Below are 23,388 nucleotides of genomic sequence, written 5' to 3'. Positions count from 1 at the left end.
CCTGACTTAAAAGGATTAAAGTTGGAAATGCATTTCTGCCACTAGAATTAGGCAAGAAAATCTGTTGATTACCCAGAATAATGACACAAAACTATGCCTAAATTGCTATAGACTAGGAATACCAACAACTTTTCAGCATCACTCAACTAACCTCTTAATTATTTAGTGAAAAATATTTTCCACCAAAAATTGTGTACTTATTATAAAATATGTATATTTTATAAATATAAAAATATATTGTATTTATATATTCTATACCCCAAATTTTATGAAATGGTGTACCAGAAACTAGAAAGTTCATTTAATTCAGTTTGCTTCTAATCACAGGCAGTAGAAACAAATTACCGGTGTCCACAATCCATATGATAAAACATGAAACCATGCCAAACACAGCATTTAATAACCTTCCCCAAATCATGGGTGTTGTTAAAGCCAGTCCTTATGACTTAAGTATCCATGAAGTAAGAACTGGCAGGTGGAAAGAGCAGAAAGCATTGTAAGCTGCATGGGATAATCTGATCAATTTGGGAGAGTTTGTAGTTGACAGAAACCAAGCTTAAAGAACAGAAGATGGTGGCAGGGTAGGAATTGTTGATTGAGAAGTGGAAGGAGATAGTGGACATTCCTTAATTGGGAGGCTTTGGTGCAATGCTCATGCTTTTATCACTTCACTTTTGGATTGCTGTTATTTATTATACATATTGCTGCTCTTGAAGTTCATTGAGAAACTACACGGTGTAGTAACTCTGACAACTCCGAGTCCTCGGAGAGGGGTGGCATATAAATCTGATGGGCAGGGCAGGGCAGGGCAGGGCAGGGCAGTTTCAGTTTGTCGTATACCCCTAATATGGGATTATATTGGTTGCCAGATACAATTCATTTTGATGGATATTATTTTTATGTATTAATAACCGAGGATCCCCAAAATTGCCTTCTGTGAATGGAATCTACCTGTCTGATGTGTTTCATAAGGAAGATGGCCGGAGGGACCCCAAGGGCAAATCTACTCCTTGATGACCTCTCTTCTTGGCAATAGTGCAGCTCCAGAGATGAAAAAAAATGAGCTCGCTCTTTCAGAGGGCCTTTGGGAATGGCATGGAAATTGCTCTTGAAAGTGTGGTACTAGGCAGTGTATTGATAGTTACGGTATTATTGAAAATTATAGTAGTCCTTATTTACTTTCATCTTATAATGATTTGGTTATTGTTTTACATCTACTCTGTAATACTGTAAAGAGGAATGTAAGCAATTCAAAGTCAGTTTATATTTGAAGCTACATGTAACATCAAAACTCAGTCACTACTGAGCTTTGAAAGCCTGCCGGAATGAAATTGTTTTCACAGCTTTACAAAATGTCAGTAACTTTGCCTGATTTCAGAAGTAGGCAGGCCTAGCCTGAATACTGTTTGGATGAGAGCCTACCAGGGAATTAAAAGTCTATAGGCTAGACTGAAAAGTTGAAAAACATCCTGGAATAAAAGCAATTGTAAGCTCTTTACTCTTGCTAAGAAAATGCTGTGATGTAGTCACAAGGAGTTAAACTCAATTGGAAGGAGGCTTTGTCTTTTTATAGTAAGAAGAAGCATTTGCAAGTCTGAATCAGCTGTTCAAAAATATTTTCAATAGATTCCTTGTGGGTTTTTTGATAGGAGACTAAAAAGGCTCTCTAACTAATTAGGAAAGAAAATTATATAGTAACTTACAATGGAGATAGGTAAAGGGGGATGTAGATTAATAGTTGGACATGGCAGTGTTGAAAATTATTTTTATTTGTAACATTAAAGCACATGTTTATAAGAAAGAAAAAACAATTCTGCTGGATTAGACCAGGCCCATCTTAGGTCTGCACAGTGTTTCTCACAGCTGCCAACTAAATTCTACTGGAATGTTTGCAACTAGGAGACAGACAAATATTCCTTTCTTGCACTTTTTCTAGCTCTATTGTAGCCTATTTCAACTGTAACAACCAAACCTATCTACAGTATTCTAAATCAGACATGGATTTATATAAGACCATTACAATATTGACATTTTTACTTTCAATTCTTCAGAATTTGCATATCTTATACTTCACATACACTGACTCAGCACAGTATCTTCACTGAGTTATTCAGTATGGTCCCAATATTTTTTTCCTAGTTGGTTACACACAGGTCAGATTCTGTCAGTGTAGATGTGAAGATCGGGTTGTTGTTGTTTTGCTCAATTGTGTATCTGTTTACATACATTTAAACCACAGTACCTTAATAATTTGGCTGAACACATACCCAGGTTATAGAGATCCTTCTGGAAACCTTCAAAATCACTTTTGGATTTTGTTTTCGCTAAGAGTTTAATAACTGCAATTTTATCAGGTGAAGTTAAATAAGGAAAGGCAGTCAAATACGTGGCTGTCAAAGATATGACAGTCACATATTTAAATGTCTATGGAGATTCTCAGTCATCCAGTTCATAGTTGTCCCAAAGTTGCTTTTTCCAAAGGCAACCTTCCAAAAATGCCCCACACCCATTTGCACTATTCAGATGATCCTGTGGGTCCAGATGAACCTCCAAGTGCCTCAGAAAGATACTAAAACCAGATGGCTGCAAGGCATATAAATCCTTCCACTCTCCACCATTTATTTAGAAATGAAGAACTTTCTTGGATGAGAAGTGAAACATCTCCAATCAAAAACAAATAAAGTCCAGTTGCCTTTTGAAAAAGCACCTTTGCAACAGTCACACAATTAGATGTTTGTGAAGAGATCTAGACAGATTATTGGTATTTGTTTAGTACTGCTATAGATAATTACTAGCCTTGATACAGTATATTCCTACAGAATTTAAAAAATAATAACATGCTTTATTCTGTACATTGAGAAAGGAATTTTAGCAAGCCAATGAAAGCAGGCCATAGTCTAATTTCCAATATGTTCATGAGTTCTGTGTCATTATGCTGAACCAGACAGTCGCACATCCTGATGCTGCTGGGCTCTGCTTATGCCCTTACATTCATTCTTATTTAATAAACAGCAGGGGGAGCTAGCATCTGCTTGCTGGCCTGCGACCAAGATTCTGACAAACAAATATCTATTATATGCAGTATGTTGTAATAAAACACTATCAGCTGTTAATTGTGGTGTTGAATCATAATGCTGATATGGGTCTTTTAGGTGATATGTTTTCATCCTAAATACTTATTACGCTATTTAGGAGAGCTCTCGTTTTCTTTAACCCCAAATATTTTCCTTAAAACTCCTAAACTTTTAAACACGTTTTGAAAAAATGCCCAGGATTGCAAAAAGCATTTCCATATCCTTGGGGAAATGGAAATGTTTCATTGGCAGAAAAATTTCATGGATTTCTTTTGATGAAATACTGTACCCTCTTCTTCCTATGTTACCTCTCATTAAACAAGCTATTGGGCAGCAAATATAGCAGTTACAAAACGGTATATGCCAATTATAATGTATCAATTATATACTGATTACCAGGCTTTAATGTTTGAAGCAAATAACAAACTACTTACAAACAGGCATGACAAACTTTGCTTACACAAGCATCATTTTTATAAAGTGATATTTATGCAAAAAATTGTTTTTATTATGAGAAAAAAATGTTCTGAATTTGATTTATGTACATCATGTGTATATATAAGGTAAGGAGGAATATCCAGCATACTTTTAATGCAATGGTTGCGTTACAGGTTAAATGGATGATGTATTGGATTGTGTTTGCCTTCTTCACCACAGCAGAAACACTCACAGACATCATTCTGTCTTGGTAAGTTATTTACCACTGGTAGGAACTTGATGGTATAATATTTTTAAATCGCTAATCTAAAACTGACAATTATATTGTGAGGCATTTTAGTATTCTATTTCCCATTCTTGACTGCTAAAGTTTATTTTTTTTAAATGAATATTTTAAATATTCATTTCTTGCATCAGATATGATATGTCTCATAAATTAAATGTTTGAAGTTGGCAATAACATATTATTCTTTCCTCCAAGAGTAATTTTTAAACATTTGGATTTTGGCTCTGAATGAAACAGTTGTTTCTGATACTTTTGCAAGTCCTCAGTATCTTCTGCTTTGTGAAGTAATATCAAGGGATTTGCTCCCTGAAAACACATTGAGGAAAGAGTTATTACTCCAATAGTTCTGTTTAATACACCTTACTGGCAACTTGTTCAAAAGATGTGAATCACTGGGGTATGTACTGGGATGAGAATATTGGGTGATTTTTAGGCAAGAACTGGTCATATAAAGTCCAACAGTGATGATAATTTCTTGTTATATGAAAAAATATTGTATGCTACAATCGTTGGCGTTTAATTCTATGTTTGCTCTGTTGGAGTACCGTATATACTCGAGTATAAGCCGAGTTTTTCAGCCCAAAAAATGGGCTGAAAAACACAACCTCGGCTTATACTCGGGTCATTGACAAAGTCACCACACGAGGGTGCCATTGCTTGAGCTAGAGCGAGGAGGCACCAGCTTTTGTCCCCTCTCCCATGCCGTAGTTCCTCTCCCTGGCTCAAGCAAATGAGGCAGCCATTTGCTCCAACCGAGAGGGGGGAAAAGCAATGGTGAGTAACTATTCCTTGCTCTCTCTGCATTGCCCTTAGTCGGATTAAAAAGGCCCCCTGCTGTCAGATTCTCCTCCCCCTCCTTTGAAAGGATTTAAACTGTTTAAAAAATTGTATTTTGTGATAGTTGCTGTCCTTGCTTGGATAGGATCTAATAATGTGTTATGAGGCAGAGCTAGACAGGAATTCTTTTTCTATCTGTCTATCTTTCTATCTATCTATTTTTCTATCTATCTATTTTTCTATCTATCTATCTATCTGTATCTATTTCTATCTATCTATCTATCTATTTTTCTATCTGTCTGTCTATCTATCTTTCTATCTATATCTATCTGTCTATCTATCTATCTATCTATCTATCATCTATCTATCTATCTGTATCTATTTCTATCTATCTATTTTTCTATCTTTCTATCTATCTATTTTTCTTTCTATCTATCTATCTATCTATCTATCTATTTCTATCTATCTATCTATTTTTCTATCTGTCTGTCTGTCTGTCTGTCTATCTATCTTTCTATCTATCTATATCTATCTATCTATCTATCTATCTGTATCTATTTCTATCTATCTATTTTTCTATCTTTCTATCTATCTATTTTTCTTTCTATCTATCTATCTATCTATCTATCTGTATCTATTTCTATCTATCTATCTATCTATCTATCTATCTATCTATCTATTTGGTTTTCTATGCTGATAACCTCACAGCAGCTAATGCTGAAGCTCTTCTTTGGATACACTTATTAATTTGTTTGTTTGTTTATTTATTTAATTGGATTTGTATGCAATCCCTCTCCAAGGACTCAGGGTGGCTCACAGCATATATAAAAACAGAACAATAATGTAAATCCAATTAATGATGAGAAGGAATCCAGTTTTGAAGGATTTTAACTCTTAGGTTTTAGCTTTGTTCCTGATCGAGCTACTTTTTTTACTTTTTAATTTATTGTTAATATTGTTAATTTGTTTACCCTCTTTTAAATTTACAGAGCTAGTTTACTGGTTTTCTTTAAAATAAATATTCTAAAACATGTCTCAATTAATGTAATTTTATTGTTTTCCATTTTTATAAGTTACCAGTAGCCACTGCATTTTCTAACCTCGGCTTATACTCGGGTCAATACGTTTTCCCAGTTTTTTGTGGCAAAAATTGGTGCCTCGGCTTATACTCGGGTCGGCTTATACTCGAGTATATACGGTATTTATTAAAATTAAAAATTAATTTTAAATGAGATTTCAAAAAAGTGTTCTTGAAAAGAATGACAGCCAGTTTAGTATAATGGTTAAGGTACTGATCTATAAACCAGGAGACTAAGTTCTAAGCCTCCCTTAGTATGAAAGCTCACTGAGTGACTTGGGGCCACTCACTCTCTCTCAGTCCTACCCACCTCACAGAGTTGTTGTTATGGGGAAAATAGAAGGCAGCTACCTTTGTGGTGATAATTCTATTCTATCCATAGTTCATTTTTTCTCCCTTTGCTTATTCCATCTGTGCTATTCTGGACTGTCAACCTTTGTCTGACTCTAACCTGAGCTTGATTCTAGCTTTTCCATTTCTCTCAGGTTTCCCTTTTATTTCGAGCTGAAAATCGCATTTGTGATCTGGCTGCTCTCTCCTTATACCAAGGGATCCAGCGTCCTGTACAGGAAGTTTGTTCACCCAACGCTCTCCAATAAGGAGAAGGTACTGCAACTTGCCCAATTATCAGACATGAAAATTGAGTCATTTCAAGTGTGGTTCTGTTGCAGAAAAAACCCCTTGAATTTAGTCATGCCAATGTTTATTCATGCTGAATGCATGGCAACTAGAGCTGAGCATAAATAACATTTCAAAATTGCCTAGCTAATACCTGGACAGAACTTATTCAAAAATATCTCAATGGCAGGATTCCTATTTAATGATGGAAGTAGCATCAACCCAGAAAAGACTTGATGGGAAGAATTCCCTCCTGATTTCTTAATCAAAGTAATGGGCATGAAGGAGATTGCAGTCTGTTGGAAAGATTATTGTACAATGAAATGTACTTCATATGCACTCCTTCTCCTCCTCGACACTAAATTAAGTGCAAGAATGCCAAACGCCATTCCTGTTAAAATAATTTCTAAAACAAATTTATATCACAGTTGAATGTGACCTGATAGAAAAATAGTAAAATATTTTTTCTGCCAATATAAAGGGCAACTAGAATTAGCCTGGGATCAGATTAAATCACCCGAGGGACCATCTTCTCACAGTGGTTCTACTTCTACCTATCCAATTAAGTGTGGCAGGTTGGACATACTATGGGCCCCATTAGCCAAGGAATACTCAACTGGTGAGGACTAGGAGACATGTGTTCTCTGCCATGTTCCCCACTCTCTGGAATATTTTCCTTTCACCCTTGAGGATGACCCCAAACCCATTGGCCTTTTGTAAGACCTTTGTGCTTGGGTCTGAGGCCTGAGTATGTAAAGGTTCCTTTTCCTAGCTATATTAATATCTATGATGACAATTTTTCTTTGCTACTGTATATATTTAATTTTGTACTATATTGTAACTTTTGTTTTATACCCAGAGTCACTACATTGAGATGGGAGGTTATAAAACTTGAATGAATGAATGAATGAATGAACGAACGAACGAACGAACGAACGAATGAATGAATGAACAAATGAACAAATGAATGAATGAATGGTTGTCCCACTGAGCAAGAGTAAACTTGCAATCTGATCAGAATATGTTGACACATTTGAGTGATAACGATTGGGATTTCACAGCCACTTTTAATGATACAGGTGCCTGTGCATGTTGCTTTACTGAGTGTACATGCTAGGAACTTCTATCTGTTTCCTAGTATAAATTCTAGTGTCCCACTTCAGTCATATTTGAAGACTACTTGTTAGGAGAAACATTTCGTGTGATTAAAAAACTTCCAACCAAATGGAAATCATAAATCAACAACTTTATCAGTATGTGTGCAAATATGGTTCTTTCATAGGATAACTGGATCTTGCCAAAATGTTCCACATTTGCTTCATTCATTGATTATTTTTCTAGGATGTACTGTATTTTTCACTGTATAAGACACACCCAGATTTTAGAGGAGGAAAACAAGGAAAAAAGTATTCTGAACCAAATGGTGTAGTATAAATAATAATAATAATAATAATAATAACAACAACAACAACAATTATTATTACTATTATTACTATTATTAATAATAATAATAATAACAATTATTATTACTATTATTATTACTATTATTACTATTATTACTATTAATAATAATAATAATAATAATAATAATAATAATAATAATAATAATAATTTATTAGATTTGTATGCCGGCCCTCTCCAAGGACTCGGAGCAGCTCACAACAACAATACACAATGTACAAATCTAATGTTAAAAAACAATTTAAACCCCCCTTCTTATAAAAAAAAAGCAATAACCCACCCTAACAAACCATACATAAACAACCATAGTAGCTAAGGGGTGTATCAGATTCCCCATGCCTGGTGACATAGGTGGGTTTTTAGGAGCTTTCGAAAGGCAAGGAGGGTGGGGGCAGTCCTAATCTCTGGGGGGAGTTGATTCCAGAGGGCCGGGGCCACCACAGAGAAGGCTCTTCCCCTGGGTCCCGCCAGATGGCATTGTTTAGTCAACAGGACCCGGAGAAGGCCAACTCTGTGGGACCTAATCAGTCGCTGGGATTCGTGCGGCAGAAGGTGGTCCTGAAGATATTCTGGTCCGATGCCATGTAGGGCTTTATAGGTCATTATCAACACTTTGAATTGTGACCGGAAACTGATCGGCAGCCAGTGCAGGCCACAGAGTGTTGACGAGACATAGGTATATCTGGAAAAGCCCATGATTGCTCTCGCGACCGTATTCTGCACAATCTGAAGTTTTCGAACACTTTTCAAAGGTAGCCTCATGTAGAGAGCGTTGCAGTAGTCAAACTTCAAGGTGATGAGGACACGAGTGACTGTGAGCAGTGACTCCCTGTCCAAATAGGGCCGCAACTGGTACACCAGGCGAACCTGGGCAAACGCCTCCCTCGCCTCAGCTGAAAGATGGTCTTCTAATGTTAGCTGTGGATCGAGGAGGACACCCAAGTTGCGGACCCTCTCCAAGGGGGTCAGTAATCCCCCCCCAGGATAATGGACGGACAGATGGAATTGTCCTTGGGAGGCAAAACCCATAACCATAGTCTTGTCAGGGTTGAGTTTGATAAAATACCAAACTCCGTCTTGTCAGGGTTATATTGTTTAATAAAATACCAGTGTAGCAGAATACTTTTTATAAACTTAACAGCTTCAAGACTTGTGGACTTCAGCTCCCAGAATTCCTCCACCAGTCATGCTACCTTATGAATGGGAGTTGAAGTCCACAAGCCTTAAACTTGCCAGGTTTGAAGACCAAAGTCAAGTTTCACCCAAACCCAACTTATTTGACCCCTATGACAATCATTAAGTGTTGTACCTCATGATTCTTGACAAGTGTATCTTTTCTTTTATGTACACTGAGAGCATATGCACCAAAGACAAATTTCTTGTGTGTCCAACCACACTTGGCCAATAAAAGAATTCTATTCTATTCTATTCTAAACTATGTCCCACAAATCAGAGAAGGAAAGTAGTAAGCCTAAGAAATTAAAGAAAGGATAAGAAGCACTTTTGTTTCTGCCCTTAGAACAATATGTCTATCAACCAAAAAGATGCTAAAACATCTAGATGAAATGTTTTACTATTAGCCAGTAAATACAGATAACAGAACACTACAAATCAAACTTAAGGAATAGGGGGAAAATACTGCATTAATTAATAAAAATATTTTGGCACAGAAATTGAAGTGTCAGCAGAATACTCTGGCTATTTTTATTTTTGACCCTTTTTGCAATTTGTATTAAGAATACATTTTTACAAATATTGAAAAAATGGAACAGCTTTTAGAATGTTTCATGTAAAAGTCCATATTCTCTGTGAACCTTATCTATACTTCTTCTGATTGTATTTTTGTTCATTGGTGCATCTGAGGGGAGATCTGCTAGTAGGTCATTTTCATTTGTGTTTATTGAGATTTGGAGGGGGCTGTTGAAGTGAAAGGGATCCCCAAACACAAAAAAATTCCCTTAGATCTTGGAACCAATTTGCTGGTTCCTGAGTAAAACACTATATGTAAATGCTTAGGTGAAGAAACCTTGCAAACAAAACTGTAGGCCCTCAACCTCTTATTGCATATGTATATTGTGAATGGATTTTTCAAATTTAAATGTGTATTGTTATCCATTATGTAGTCAAATGGGTCAGAAAAATCTAGCAAAAACTTTGACCATTCTAACAAAAATCTTAGGAATTGGAACACATCTAACTAAACTGTAATGTATTTTTCCATATTGCCATTTTGTTGCTTCAAAAAGAATCGTTAGATTGGCAAACTGGAGGAAGAATTTTACAATAGGTTTCTACCTTATTTTGCTCCAACTGTCACCGCCTTTCCCCTCCGCTCCCTCGTCTATGTGTGTGTGTATGTGCGAGAGAGAGAGCACCGGATGGGTGCAACTACCCGGACACAAGTGGCGTCTGCACCACTTTCAAAGCCTCCTGCATGATCGATTCTCTCTCTGGGAGCCCCGTTTCTCCCGCCTACCGCCCTGCGCACCCCCCGTTTGAGCCTGCACTCCAAAAGCACTTTCCCTACCATTTAGGACCTGGCACTCTTCTCTCAGGGTGGGGAGAATGGAGCCATGAGCGCCCCCTTCAAGCTTCATGCAGGGCGGCCACAGGCGCTTCTGGTATTCTTCAGATAGGCAAAAGACGCGGTGGCGGAGGTTCTCAGGTGTCCTCCGCTGCCGCCACTGTGTCTTTTGTCTGTCCGAAGAATACCGGAAGCGCCTGTGGCCGCTCTGCACGGAGCTTGAGGGTGGCGCTGGTGGCGCCACCCTGAAGGAGGGGGAAGAGGAGGGGGGTTGCTAGAACCTTAGTACAGAAGTGAAGCGGCCCTGTACCTTCACGCCATATTTACATATAAGACAACCTTCCCCTCCTGCTACTTCTGGCTGGAGCTGCCTCCCCTCCTGAAGCAAACCTGCCGCCATTTACTTTCGTTTTGCAGCAGGAGGAGGAAAAATGCGAATGGCGGTAGAGCTCTGGTAGGGCAGGCTGGTGCAGGTAGACATGTGCAGCCAGGCAGGGAAGGAGAGTGGCGGCCTCTTCCAAGCACAGTAAATGGAGGCAAAGTGGGCAAGGCAATCTCACACTACTAACCAGAACATACAAAAGGTTCACCGGACCCATCCTTGAATGCAGCTCATCAGCCTGGAACCCACACCGCATCTCGGACATGAACACCCTTGAAAATGCCCAAAGATACTTTATCAGAAGAGCTCTCCATTTCTCCACTTCTAACAGAATACCCTACGAAACTAGACTTACAATCCTGGGTCTAGAAAGCTTAGAACTACATCGCCTTAAACATGATCTAAGCATAGCCTATAAAATCATTTCCTACAACGTCCTCCCTATCAATGACTACTTCAGCTTTAACAACAACACACGAGCACACAACAGATACAAACTTAATGTAAATCGCTCCAAACTCGACTGCAAAAAGTACGACTTTAGTAATTGAGTAGTCAAAGCATGGAACTCACTACCAGACTCTGTAGTGTCATCCGCTAACCCCCAAAATTTTACCCTTAGACTGTCCACTGTTGACCTCTCCAGATTCCTAAGAGGTCAGTAAGGGGCGTGCATAAGTGCACCATGTGCCTCTCGTCCCCTGTCCTAATGTCTCTTTATGTTTTACTAGCATCATGATTATGAATTCTATTATTCCAATGATTATTTCTTCTCTATTACTTCTAATGTTTTCTATCTTTTATTCATGTATTTTAATATGATTATTTCTACTCATCCCTACATTATGTACTAGACAAAACAAATAAATAAATAAAAATAAATAAATAGGCACAGTGATTGCTCGGCCAGGGTGGGTCTGTCTGCCTCTGCAGAAATGGGGCAGGGCGGGGCCAGTGAGTGATGACTAGGGGACTGGTCCGGGGTTATGGTCAGCCAGCTGTCCTACCGGTTCGACGAATTGGGCTACCTGTCTACTAATGGTTCTCCTGAACCGGATAGATAGATAGATAAATCACAATGGTGCTAAACAAAACATTCAGTGGCTCCACTTGAAATACCAGATTAATTGTCCTTCATACTGTCCGTCTATCTATCTTTCTATCTCACATTTCTATACCACCCATCTTTACTAAGTAACTCTAGATAGTTTACAATAAAACCACATCTTTTGCCAAATACTTCTAGAATATGAGCTTTAAATTTAAAAAAATGGAGATCTGAAAGAACATTTCCAGGATCAATTGTTGTTTTCTCTGGTAAAATATTGTTAAGTGTTATTTTTTTTAAGGTTATAAATATTATTAACTCTGCTACAATATATGTAACATGTATAGTATTTGTATGAGATAAATTGTCTTGGTGTTCATATTGTTATCTATCTCTTTGCCTGCCTACCTATTAATCCATTCATCCTTTTCATAAACTATGCCTAATGTAGTTTATGCATATCAAAATCACAATATAATATAAGTTAATAATAATGAGTTGAAGTCCAGAACTGAGTGTCTGCAAGCCAAAGTGAAGGAACTGGCATCCAGCATATATGTCTCTGTGCAAGAAAGTAGTATGATAGAGATTTTCAAGGGTTCCAACACTCCCCCGGTCACTGGTAGAATCTCATACAATGCTCTATAAAATATCCCAGCAATCTACAACAAATTGGAGCAGGAGACATATTGGGATTGTGAGGAAAGGAAATAAAGGAGAAATAACACAGAAATAAGAATGTGTTTAATATAAGGCTACAGAAAAAGCATTTTATAATTAAACTCAGTGAAATTTACTCTCAATGACACCTCACATATCCTTCTTCCTAGCTTTCCCAATAGACTCTGCAGAAAAGTATTCTGTTTCTGAAGGTCTGATGAGATAGCTCTACTTTTAATTTCTGTTAAGGGAGCAAATGATGAATGCAGCACAATATCCTGTATATTTATAATATAATGTCATATATTTATGCTAGTTGATGGAAAGTCAATGTGCATACTGTTACATGTGTTTATAATACCTTTCAATTTGAGGAGAATCAGAAATTTGGAATCAGTTGTCAGATAGTATATGTCTAGGAGTACAGATTATTCACAGTGGCACAACTCTGTAGGTACAATATGAAGTCTTACCTCACCATATTTGGTCACTGACTTCAGGCACTTTTCTCCCAGCCTGAATCACTACTAATGAGAGAGAAGGGGGGGAGAGGGAGAGAGAGAGATTAAATAAATTAATCTGAGTAGAAGAGCAGAAGTAGTTTTTCTCCTCATCCAAATACTCTTTCTGAAATTAAAAATGGCCCTTTTAAATTTATATTCTTTGTAAGAGAATTGGCTTGCGGATAAAAAAAATGGCATCCAAGTTATGTCTAGCTTGGCTCTTAGTTTTATAGGGTTAAATTATCTTGAAGTGCTCATGTAAATTCATCATTAAAATCATTGAAGTATCAATAGTGAATTCCAGTGCCCACACAGCTTATGAAACCTTTACTAAGAATGATCAAATATCTGAAAAACAGCCATGAAACACCAATCACTTAAAACAGTAGCTAATATACTATTAGAATGCATACTGGGTACTTATAAGGGACTTTAATCAAACTGATAGTCTAAAATAAAAATAAGACAAGCTCCTATGGTATATCAGTTGATATACCATAGGAGCTTGTCTTATTTTTTATCAGATATCAGTTGATATCTTTTTATCTCATGCTAATAGATATGCTTGTAATCAGATATGATGATCTCTGTTCAGAATATCAGAGTGAGCAATATGAGGTATTCTGTGGCCCTTTCCTGCTGAATTTTGGTGTGCATTGACAAACTGCTATATTATTATATAGGAAACTATATAAAATTATATATTGTTATACAGGAAACTACAGTACAGTATGTTATTAATTAGTATGGAATATATAACATTTTCCTCATATGCTACAAATACCTTTTCTTATCCCGTGATATATATTATTTAGAGATAATTTGTAGCCCATTCTGATCAGGAAATATTTACTAATACGTTTGAGAATTTATTTTATTTTTGATAGAAGGTGATTCATTATGACAAATCAGAAAATGTGCCTTCTATTGCAGTGCTGAAGGGTTAGAATCTTGTATGCATGCAGCTTATGCTAGAATTTTTTAGGTGAATAATGCTAATTCCTAAATGTAGCCTTACTTCACTTCAATCCTAGGAAATAGATGAATATATTAGCCAGGCCCGTGACAAGAGTTATGAAACTATGATGCGTGTTGGCAAGCGAGGTTTAAATCTGGCAGCAAATGCAGCAGTTACTGCAGCTGCAAAGGTAACTCCTTATATCTTTATTTAATATCTGCCTTATTCCCTTTTGCTTGATAATTTTGGTATTTCCCTTCACTGCATTCATTTTCTTACTGTTAGCTAGCTATTTGGGCTGTTTCTTCATGTTAGAGAAAAGACAGTCATTTCATTTTCTATCAAAATTGTGTCATTGATGTTCCTTTTTCTTGCGTTTGTATTTAGTTTTTCATCAAATGTTGCTTCAATGTTCCCCTTAAGATGCATTCTGATGTAGTACATGTGGATAATTTTAACCAGAAGTTGTGTTTTAAAGGGCCAGGGGGTTTTGTCTGAAAAACTTCGGAGTTTCAGCATGCAAGACTTGACTTTGATTCGAGATGATGACACAATGCATTTGCAAAGCCCTGAGTCACACATGCATACGTCTTCTAAGGGCCACCTTGAAACTATTGATGATTCAGGTTAGTGAAGTTAGTCTCTATTAAATTTATTGATTTGTATGTCTGATCAAATTAAACACTGAAGGTGGTTTATAATCAACCCATGGACGCGCAAAAGATAATTCAACATACAATACAGTAAATGAAAACAGGTACCATTTTTTGGAGTATAAGACACACCTTAGTTTGGGGGGAGGAAAATAGGGAAAAAATAATCTTACCTACAGGCATTCACCTGGCTAGTCTTTAAACCGGTCAGCTTCAGCACATTAGTTTGCTGGTTTGGAGCACATGCGCTTGCTTTTTATCCCCTGGTTGGAGATAAAAAACAGTTTCTAAAACACTACACTTCTCTCTCTTCACAGAAACAATGAGAAAAACAGGCAAAAGGAAGATTGTTTTTCTAGCAAAGCACAGCAGATCGCTTCACTTGTTCGCACCATGTTAGGACTGAAAACAGTGGAAGATCGCTTGCTAACAAACCACGGAAGATCACTTCACTATTTAGCACCTTGTTAGGGCTGAAAAAAGGCTTCTAATCCCAGAAGCCCATCTGATTGTCAGAGGAAGCAGCAGTGAAAAAAACAGGCAAAGGGAAGATTGCTTAGCAAGGGAAGCAGGGAAAATTGCTTCATTCCTTAGCACCTGGTTAGGGCTGAAAAAAAGCTTAGCAAAAGCTACATTCAGAGTATAAGGCGCACACAAATTTTCAACCTCTTTTAGGGGGAAAAGGTATGTCTTATACTCTGAAAAATACGGTAAATAAAAATCTGTACCTGTTATAAAAATGAATTGACCAGAGACTTATTTTTACATATTAATTTATAAATAACTTTATATTGTTCTATGAATGCAAGTATAAGAGCCTTTGTATAAAATACATGTAACTCATTATTAACATACATTAATTTTGAATTACTCTCTTTGTGATTTTGATATGCATAAACTACAGGGGGGTGGACAAATCAATGGAAACACCCTGCAGCTCTTCTGTGGAATCCAGATTTGTGAAGCTCCCTTCGAACAGGTTTTGTGGAAACTGGGTTCTATACGTGTCTATTGAGCTCTGCAGTGATTTTAGGAGCTGCGGTCTTGTGATCCGCTCTAACTATTCGCGTTAGAGTCCGACAGTCTTTTTCAGAAGACTTCGACTTTCAACCAGACCTGTGCTTGGCTGAGGATGTTTTCCCTTCTCTTTCAAAAGCAATCATTACTTTTGAGATATTACCTCTTAAAACGCCAAACATTCAGGCACTTTCTGTTACACTAGCGCCTGCCATTCGGGCACCGACAATTTGGCCTCTTTGAAAGTCTGAGAGGTCTGCCATTTCTAGAAGGTTATAACCAATTTCCTTAAATTTCTGTTTAAAAAAGGTAGTTTAAAAAAACATATCAAATAAAACAAAAACATTAAAATATGTCAAGTTTTGATTGATTTGAACATGTTCAAACATTATGATGCCAAAAGGCAAGTGTTTCCATTTTTATGTCCACCCCTGTACATTAGGTATAGTCAGTGATAGGCTACCAAAATTTTTACTACCACGTTGTGGGTGTGGCTTATGCATTTTGTTTCAATATCTTTCACAGCGAATTGAGTGCTCTGGGGTGGAGCTCCATTTTCGCTACCCCGTTGCATTCCCCGCCCCCTCCCGCGGTCCGGGCAGTAGCCCACACCTGGGTATAGTCTATGAAAAGGATGAATGGATTAATTTAAAGTTCATATTCTAGAAATATTTGGCAAAAGATGTGGTTTTATTGTAAATTACCTAGAGTCACTTAGTAAAGATGGGTGGTGTAGCAATGTGAGATAGAAAGATAGATAGGCACCTGTTCATCTGTATTTTTAAAGTGCATCCTCCTCAGCCGCATGTAAAAGAGAGCAGGATACAAAACGGGAGCTTTCTTCTCCTTGTTTATAGTAACCATAGCATGTATTCTTGCATCTATCCATCTACAAGGGTATGCTAAGGGCATGAACTCTGCTGCGATGTGTGCCCAAGATTTATGCACGATGGGTGCCCAAGATTTATGCACGATGGGTGCCCAAGATTTTTCTCACTGATTGCTGAGTTTTGAATTTTTTGGCTGAAGGAAAATGGATACGAAAGTCTGTAGCCCTTCACTGCTCGTAACCTTACTTTCCAGATAACCCTTGTAGATCTTTATCTAGCCAATGAACCTGACTTGAAAAAGGGATTTGGTAGAAACAGGAGAATTTGATTACATAGAGGTATGAATAGGCTTTTCATATCCGAAATGTAACTATTCATTTAAGTATACTATAAAATGGTATAGAAAAAGAAAAGCTGCTTGGAGTGGAGGGAATAGATGGGTTGTGAAGCTACTGCAGCTCTTTTGTTATAAAGGAATGGAATTTCAGTTATGGGATTATAATAATATAGTTATACATTTAATTTCATATTTCCCATGACCTTGAGTTCAATTCCTACTATATTAATATACTCATGTGTTTTTTTCCTTGCCTCTCTACCTTGAGTATCTTTTTTACCTTTATGAAGCAGTCCCACTATTATTTTTTCTCCTTAGGTGCAGCTTTTTACTCTTCATCTGAGGACATGGCTATGACTCAGAGACATAATGGAACACAGTCTGATTCTAGAACTGAACCATCTGATGATGATACGGGAGACAAAGTTCCCAAACGAACCCAGAGCCTTAAAGCTCCTAAGAAAACAATAAAGACTGAGGTGAGATGGCCTGCAGTTGTATGGATCCTCTAGGTGTAGATTGCAGCTTCTTAAAATATAAAGGGTGGAAATGCTTGAATCATATAATGCACAAACATACACACTTCACTGTGGTATATTTTCCTTTTTTAACTTCACCACTACAACTTTAATGCAGTGTCTGCCTTTCCCAATAAATCACCCTTCATTTTTATTTTACATTATTTTTCCACTCAGCCAGAATTTAATTAAACAAAAGCACTCTGATTAAAAAAAACATTCCTGTCTAGATATGGGTGTTAGCCATTTCCTTATAAATAGTAACGTGGCATGATTTAACTTGATACCAAATATTTTAATTTCACCACTCTCTGGAGATGAAACTCCTCAAAAATTCTCACCTGAATATAATCAGAACTGAGAATATTGGGGATCAGTATCTTGGCTGCAGAAGCACCACTGTCATTAAGATATTTAACTAACCATACTAGTTCTTCTATAGGAAATGGACTAACTTATCCAACTAGGGATGAAACTTTATTCATCTTCTGGGTTTTTTAGGCATAATTAATTTGTCTTCAGGAAAGAAACAGAAATTAAATTCAATTAATGTGTTTAAGGCTGTTCAGTTAAAATTGTTTACCCAGAATTCAGTCTGATTATTAAAATTCACCAGGAGAAAGGAGATAAAAAAATAGAACAGAATTACTAAGTCTCCATGCCACTTCAAGGGACAGTTTAAAGAATTAAAATGGAAACAATTCTCCTCCCTTTTCTTTAATGAGACAATTATAGCATTTAGTATTGAAATGTAACCCCCACAGAAATACAGGACTGATAACAGAAGCTGCAGTTAATAATTATAGTGTCTTCTTCTCATTTTAAAAACAAAACCAGAATCGATAAACATCTGTATTCTTCATCCATGCCTTCTGTCTCTATATTTAAACACTTAGTCCTTGGAAGCAGTTCTCCTACCTAAACTGAAGGGCTGTTTGGAAGGAAAGGTTCCTTTTCCTTAAATCCTTGTCTTTTCATGCTAAAATTGCTAAAGCTGATTGCTCGGATATTTATTATATTTCTATCTCACCTTCCCAATAAAAATCCCTCTAATAAAAACTGCATTGCTGTAATATTGACAATAATAAAATAGGTATACAATTTTACCCCTGTTTTTATTGAAAACTGTTACTGCTGTTATATAACTTCCAGAGATCCCAATCATTAGTTCAGTTGTTAGAGTACTACTAGTAGTAAAACAGAGGATTTAGGAACCAGCATTTTTAGCAACACTGCTCAGTTTTTGAAGCCGTTATCTCAGTAAACAAAACTCTTTTTTCAAAATTTATTTATTTATTTATTAATCAGATTTGTATGCCCCCCCTCTCCGCAGACTCGGGGCGGCTCACAGCAATAATAATACAATGTAAACAAATCTAATATTTAAGTTAATTTTAAAAACCCCAATTTAGAAACCAATCATACATACTAGCATACCATGCATAAATTCTATAAGCCTAGGGGGAGGGGAAAATGTCAATTCCCCCATGCCTGACGACAGAGGTGGGTTTTAAGGAGCTTACGAAAGGCTAGGAGGGTGGGGGCAACTCTGATATCTGGGGGGAGTTGGTTCCAAAGGTCGGGGCTGCCACAGAGAAGGCTCTTCCCCTGGGTCCCGCCAAACGACATTGTTTAGTTGACGGGACCCGGAGAAGGCCAACTCTGTGGGACCTAACTGGTCACTGGGATTCGTGCGGCCGAAGGCGGTCCCGGAGATATTCTGGTCCGGTGCCATGAAGGGCTTTATAGGTCATAACCAACACTTTGAATTGTGACCGGAAACTGATCGGCAACCAATGCAGACTGTGGAGTGTTGGTGTGACATGGGCATATTTAGGAAAGCCCATGATAGCTCTCGCAGCTGCATTCTGCACGATCTGAAGTTTCCAAACACTTTTCAAAGGTAGCCCCATGTAGAGAGCATTACAGTAGTCGAGCCTCGAGGTGATGAGGGCATGAGTGACTGTGAGCAGTGACTCCCGGTCCAAAATTACCCTTTTTGCAACTAATGTAATGTTGTGCCTCTCTTGCTTGCTCTACAGCCTGCACAGAAGGCAGTGAAAGCCCGTCCCAAGAAGAAAGCTACAGGCTCCGCTGCTGTTGGTGAATCAGCCTAAGGACAATCCAGCTGAAAGTCTGTCCCAGAGCACTCTTCTGCCACTGTGAGGGACACTCTCCAAGGAATGGGAGCTGAGACCATGTACATAACAGCTACTGCTTTGTAGAGCTCATTCCCAGGCGAGATGGTGATTGAAATTTGGCACACAGATCAGAGGATGGCCATCCTCAGGAATTATATACTCTTCATCTCTGTGATGGAAAATGCTAATCTGTCTGTATATAGCCTGTTGTTTTGGGATTCCCTCTCCATGTGTAACCCTAGTAGAGAAACTCTTTGCTGGAATACCTCTTTAATTAGGGTTAGAACCACTTTTGGCAGAGGGGTTGGTGAAAAAAAATATGGTGCAATTGAAATTCTAATTTGCACTTGCTGTCATGATTCACACTTGCTGTCATGATTTAGCTGCTATGGGGAATTGTTGGGAAGTGTCCGAAGCAAGGTGACTGGTACTGAAAACTATCGTTTCAAAATTGCTTCGGCAAAAGAAAGAAGGAGAAGTGATATTTTGCTGTAAATGCAACATCTTCACTGTCCGTGAAGTGGGTTTTAGCAAAGAATTTCTTGGCGGGGGTGGGTGGGGGCGGGCTGCAGTGACTTGAGGGAAAGATTAATAGTGATGAGAATGAAAGTGGCTGGCTTTGCTACCAGTATCTGGTCTTTCTATGCAGAAGCCTCTTTTGCTTGGGTGGAATTATTGTGACTTTGCTTATGTTAAGTATTGGAAAGGGAAAATGTTTTTTAAAAGTAGAGGAAAGATGACAAAACTAAGTGAATCATGGTTGGAGCAGGACATATAGGAATGGCTGAGCCTGGATCGCTCTCTCCAAAGAGTTAGAATCCTGAATAATTACAATCTAAGTATCAAACCTTTGGACCCCTTCTTCAGAGTTGCCTTGATATTTTAGTTTTTATAGATTGGTCTGTTTTCTGTAAGAATTATTTCAAAGAAGTGGTTATGTGAAAGCAGTTGGTGGATAGTAAACTGAATGATTTATAAATTTATTCCAGCTTTTGTTTGCAGTCATATTATAAATTGAAGTTAATCAGTACATCCAGACAAGCTGGCCAAAAATAATAATTCTTTTGGAGTTTTTCTGAGTGACATTTTGTAATAAGTGATATGGACATTTCCACTTATTCTAAATGTAAACAATGGATGTGGCTACTCAGCTCTCAGGAATTACTACTTTCTACCATCCAAATCTTCCATTGTTCTCTACTTGGGTTATTTACTTGGTAGAGACAGTACAGTTTGATGTTAGGTGATTATAAGAATTCAGATTTTATATAGAATGATGGTAGTACCTAATTGGTAATAAAACATCTGCAAGAAAGCAACCAAACAGAGAAAAACAAGGACCTTACAGAATTCTAATAAAATCAACAAAAGTAATCCTTAAAATGTACTGTTTCATAAAGTTTAACATAAATACAATAATTTAAGATTATAAAGTTTAGGAAACTTAGATAAATCCTGGTAACTCTGATTTTTACTAGGTTAGCACCATTTTATGAATACCGTATACATTAAGGCCACCAGTCTTTAAAGATGAAGCAAATCTTTGCCTATTAGGTTTATTCACAAGATCTTAAGTGGTAGTAACAACTTTTAGATATGCAACATAACACGTTGGCGTGTTGTTTGAAAACTTTTTTCCTAGCACAGGCTACCACGTTTACTAATTTTTAAACATGTTTGTTCAAATTAATCTATACTGAGTTTAGTGGGACTTGTGTCCTAGTAAGTATACTTTCCAAAGTTGCCTCTTTAAACTAACTCTTTTGTTTTGCATTGTTGTTATGAGATGCAGAGAGATCATTAAGATTACAAAGAAATTTCCTTTAAAGAAATTGTTTTTATTCTACTTCCAGTCAGTTACACATCCCTCCACTTGTGCTGAACTTCTGGTTTGGACATCTGTCGGTTCTTTTTCCGCAAGGAGAAAGAGAATATTCACAGTGTATTTGCTGTTCTCTTTCCTCCTTGGCAGTGTTTAATGCCAAAGACTTGGCAAACAATTAAGCAGATTTTTTTAAAAAATTGTCAAGGATGCCCTAAATATGAAATTAGCCTTTTAGAAGTTGGAAGATTGATTTTGCTGAGAATAAAAATGTAGACGCCTGCTGTACTTTCTAGTTAGTTGATTGCTCTTTGCCAACACTCTGCAATTATTATTGAGTTGTCCTGTTTACAATGGGTTTAGATATGAAACAACTCCATTCCATAGGGAAAGGAAGTGTGGTTGGAGTCTGACTTGACTACTGAAAACCTTTATATTTCTGCAGTATTAGAGGGGGAGGTGTGCTCCCTTCCAGAGTGAAAGTTGCACAGCTTTATCCAACTGCTCTTTCTACATTATATATTTTTTGTTTATACATGTCTTTTATTTCTCACAACATGTATATTAGATTGCTCCTGGAAGTCGTGATTCTTTCTCAGTGATTTGCACAGAAGTTAATGGATTAGGTTCACAGCAATCATTCTTGTACATTCTCTGTTTCCGCAGTGACTGTTAGCAGTACTTTCCTGGATAATTAAAGTTCCTGCAAGAGGCTTGTCATAAATTCGCCTTCTCCCCATTCCATCAAGTCTAGTTTTGAGAAAACTTCTACTGCAAATGTTTAAATTAGCCTGCCCTGGATACACTTGTCATTTACATTATTTGTTCACGTTCCCATTGCAGCCTAGTTTGTTTGTGTGTGTGTGTGTGTGACATAGAGAGAGAGAGAATGAGAATGAATTTCCTTTCTCACCCTATGAATTGTCTACATCTTCCTCAATCTTATGTCTTCTACCAGAGGCTTGGACATTTAAGGGTTCTGTGCAGTCTCTTAGCTCTTCCCAGCACTGTACTAATTAGGCAGAGAGCTCTGATGTTGGAGCCTAAGAGTCACAGCCAGAGGTGGGTTCCTCCTGGTTCGGAACAGTTTGCCTGAATCAGTAGCAAATCTCTGGTGCTGTCACGATGACATCACAGAACCAGTTCTGTCAGTGCCGATCCATGGACGGTGCCATCTTTTGGGGGGGGGGGGAAGGTTTTTTTTCTGTTTTTTTTTTTCTTTTGCGCATGCACAAAAGCCAACTTTCCGGCGTCGCACATGCGTTGCCATCTTGCTTTCAGGGTTTTTTTCAGGCTTTTAAATATATATATATAAATATATATTATTTTTCGGCACTGCTTATGCGTAAGCCCACAAGGCGCGCCCATGCGGTGCGGGAGGAAGAAAATCAGCAATGAGGTAAGTTAGAACCCAACCCTGCTCACAGCCCTTGGGACCATTTTGACCTTTATTTTTCTCATCCTCTCTAGTTCCTCTTTCAGGCCCAAGTTCTTTTCCAGCATCTCATACTCCTCTTTCCTGATGTTTCTGTCACTTGACACATTTATCACCACTCCTATCTTCTGGTCCTTGTCCTTCCTTCCTTCCTTCCTTCCTTCCTTCCTTCCTTCCTTCCTTCCTTCCTTCCTTCCTTCTTTCCTTTTCCTTCCTTCCTTCTTTCCTTTTCTTCTCCCTTTCCTCCCCTTCTCTCTTTCTCTGCCCGTGTGTCTGTGTCTGTGTCTGTGTGCGTGTGTACGATGCTCATTTTTTGACACCTTTCAAGAACATTAGTATTACTGGCCTGCATTCAGCTTTGTAGATATATATTACAGCCTTAATAGATCTTTCATTTTGGTTGTCAGTTTGAGTTTAAAGGATCTGACAGCTCTGTTATGTGGTTCCTGGATATTTGGCGTAGTATTTTTTTTCTTCCCGTCACTGCTAAAAATGTGGCTTCTTCTAACTTATTTTTGTACTAATTAAAAACAACGTCCATGATTTTCATCAATGTTATTTGAACTTCTATTGCAAATGAGAGGAACGTTAGTGTATTTCACATGGCTCTTACTCATTTCTGTGTTTTCAACATTCCCAGGATGATTCAGGGGAGTAGATTGGTATTCAAATTCTTTATTTGAAATTCACTTTTTTCTGAATGAATACAATCAAAAATATGGTATTAAATATATAATTAAACATTTTGCTGATTTTTAATAACTAATGTATCAATTGAAACAGAAAATGGAACTAATCAGGTGTGGGCATATGGGGGATAATATTTAA

General features: G+C 37.5%; 1 protein-coding gene across 1 annotated transcript in view; it reads left to right on the top strand.

Annotated features, from left to right (window-relative positions):
* REEP2 (receptor accessory protein 2) overlaps positions 1-21,147 on the top strand; it is a 29,444-nt gene extending 8,297 nt beyond the window's left edge. The window contains exons 3-8 of the mRNA XM_070738801.1: positions 3,686-3,762; positions 6,139-6,259; positions 13,884-13,997; positions 14,286-14,433; positions 16,963-17,123; positions 19,205-21,147. Of these exons, the coding sequence (XP_070594902.1) occupies positions 3,686-3,762; positions 6,139-6,259; positions 13,884-13,997; positions 14,286-14,433; positions 16,963-17,123; positions 19,205-19,279 (696 nt within the window). The 3' untranslated portion in view covers positions 19,280-21,147. The remainder of the gene's footprint in view (positions 1-3,685; positions 3,763-6,138; positions 6,260-13,883; positions 13,998-14,285; positions 14,434-16,962; positions 17,124-19,204) is intronic.
* Positions 21,148-23,388: the final 2,241 nt, after the last annotated feature.

Source organism: Erythrolamprus reginae, chromosome 2, assembly GCF_031021105.1.
Source record: "Erythrolamprus reginae isolate rEryReg1 chromosome 2, rEryReg1.hap1, whole genome shotgun sequence".
In the NCBI taxonomy this organism is placed as follows: domain Eukaryota; kingdom Metazoa; phylum Chordata; class Lepidosauria; order Squamata; family Dipsadidae; genus Erythrolamprus; species Erythrolamprus reginae.
Note: the sequence above shows the minus strand (reverse complement) of the source record. Positions and strands in the feature narration are given on the sequence as shown.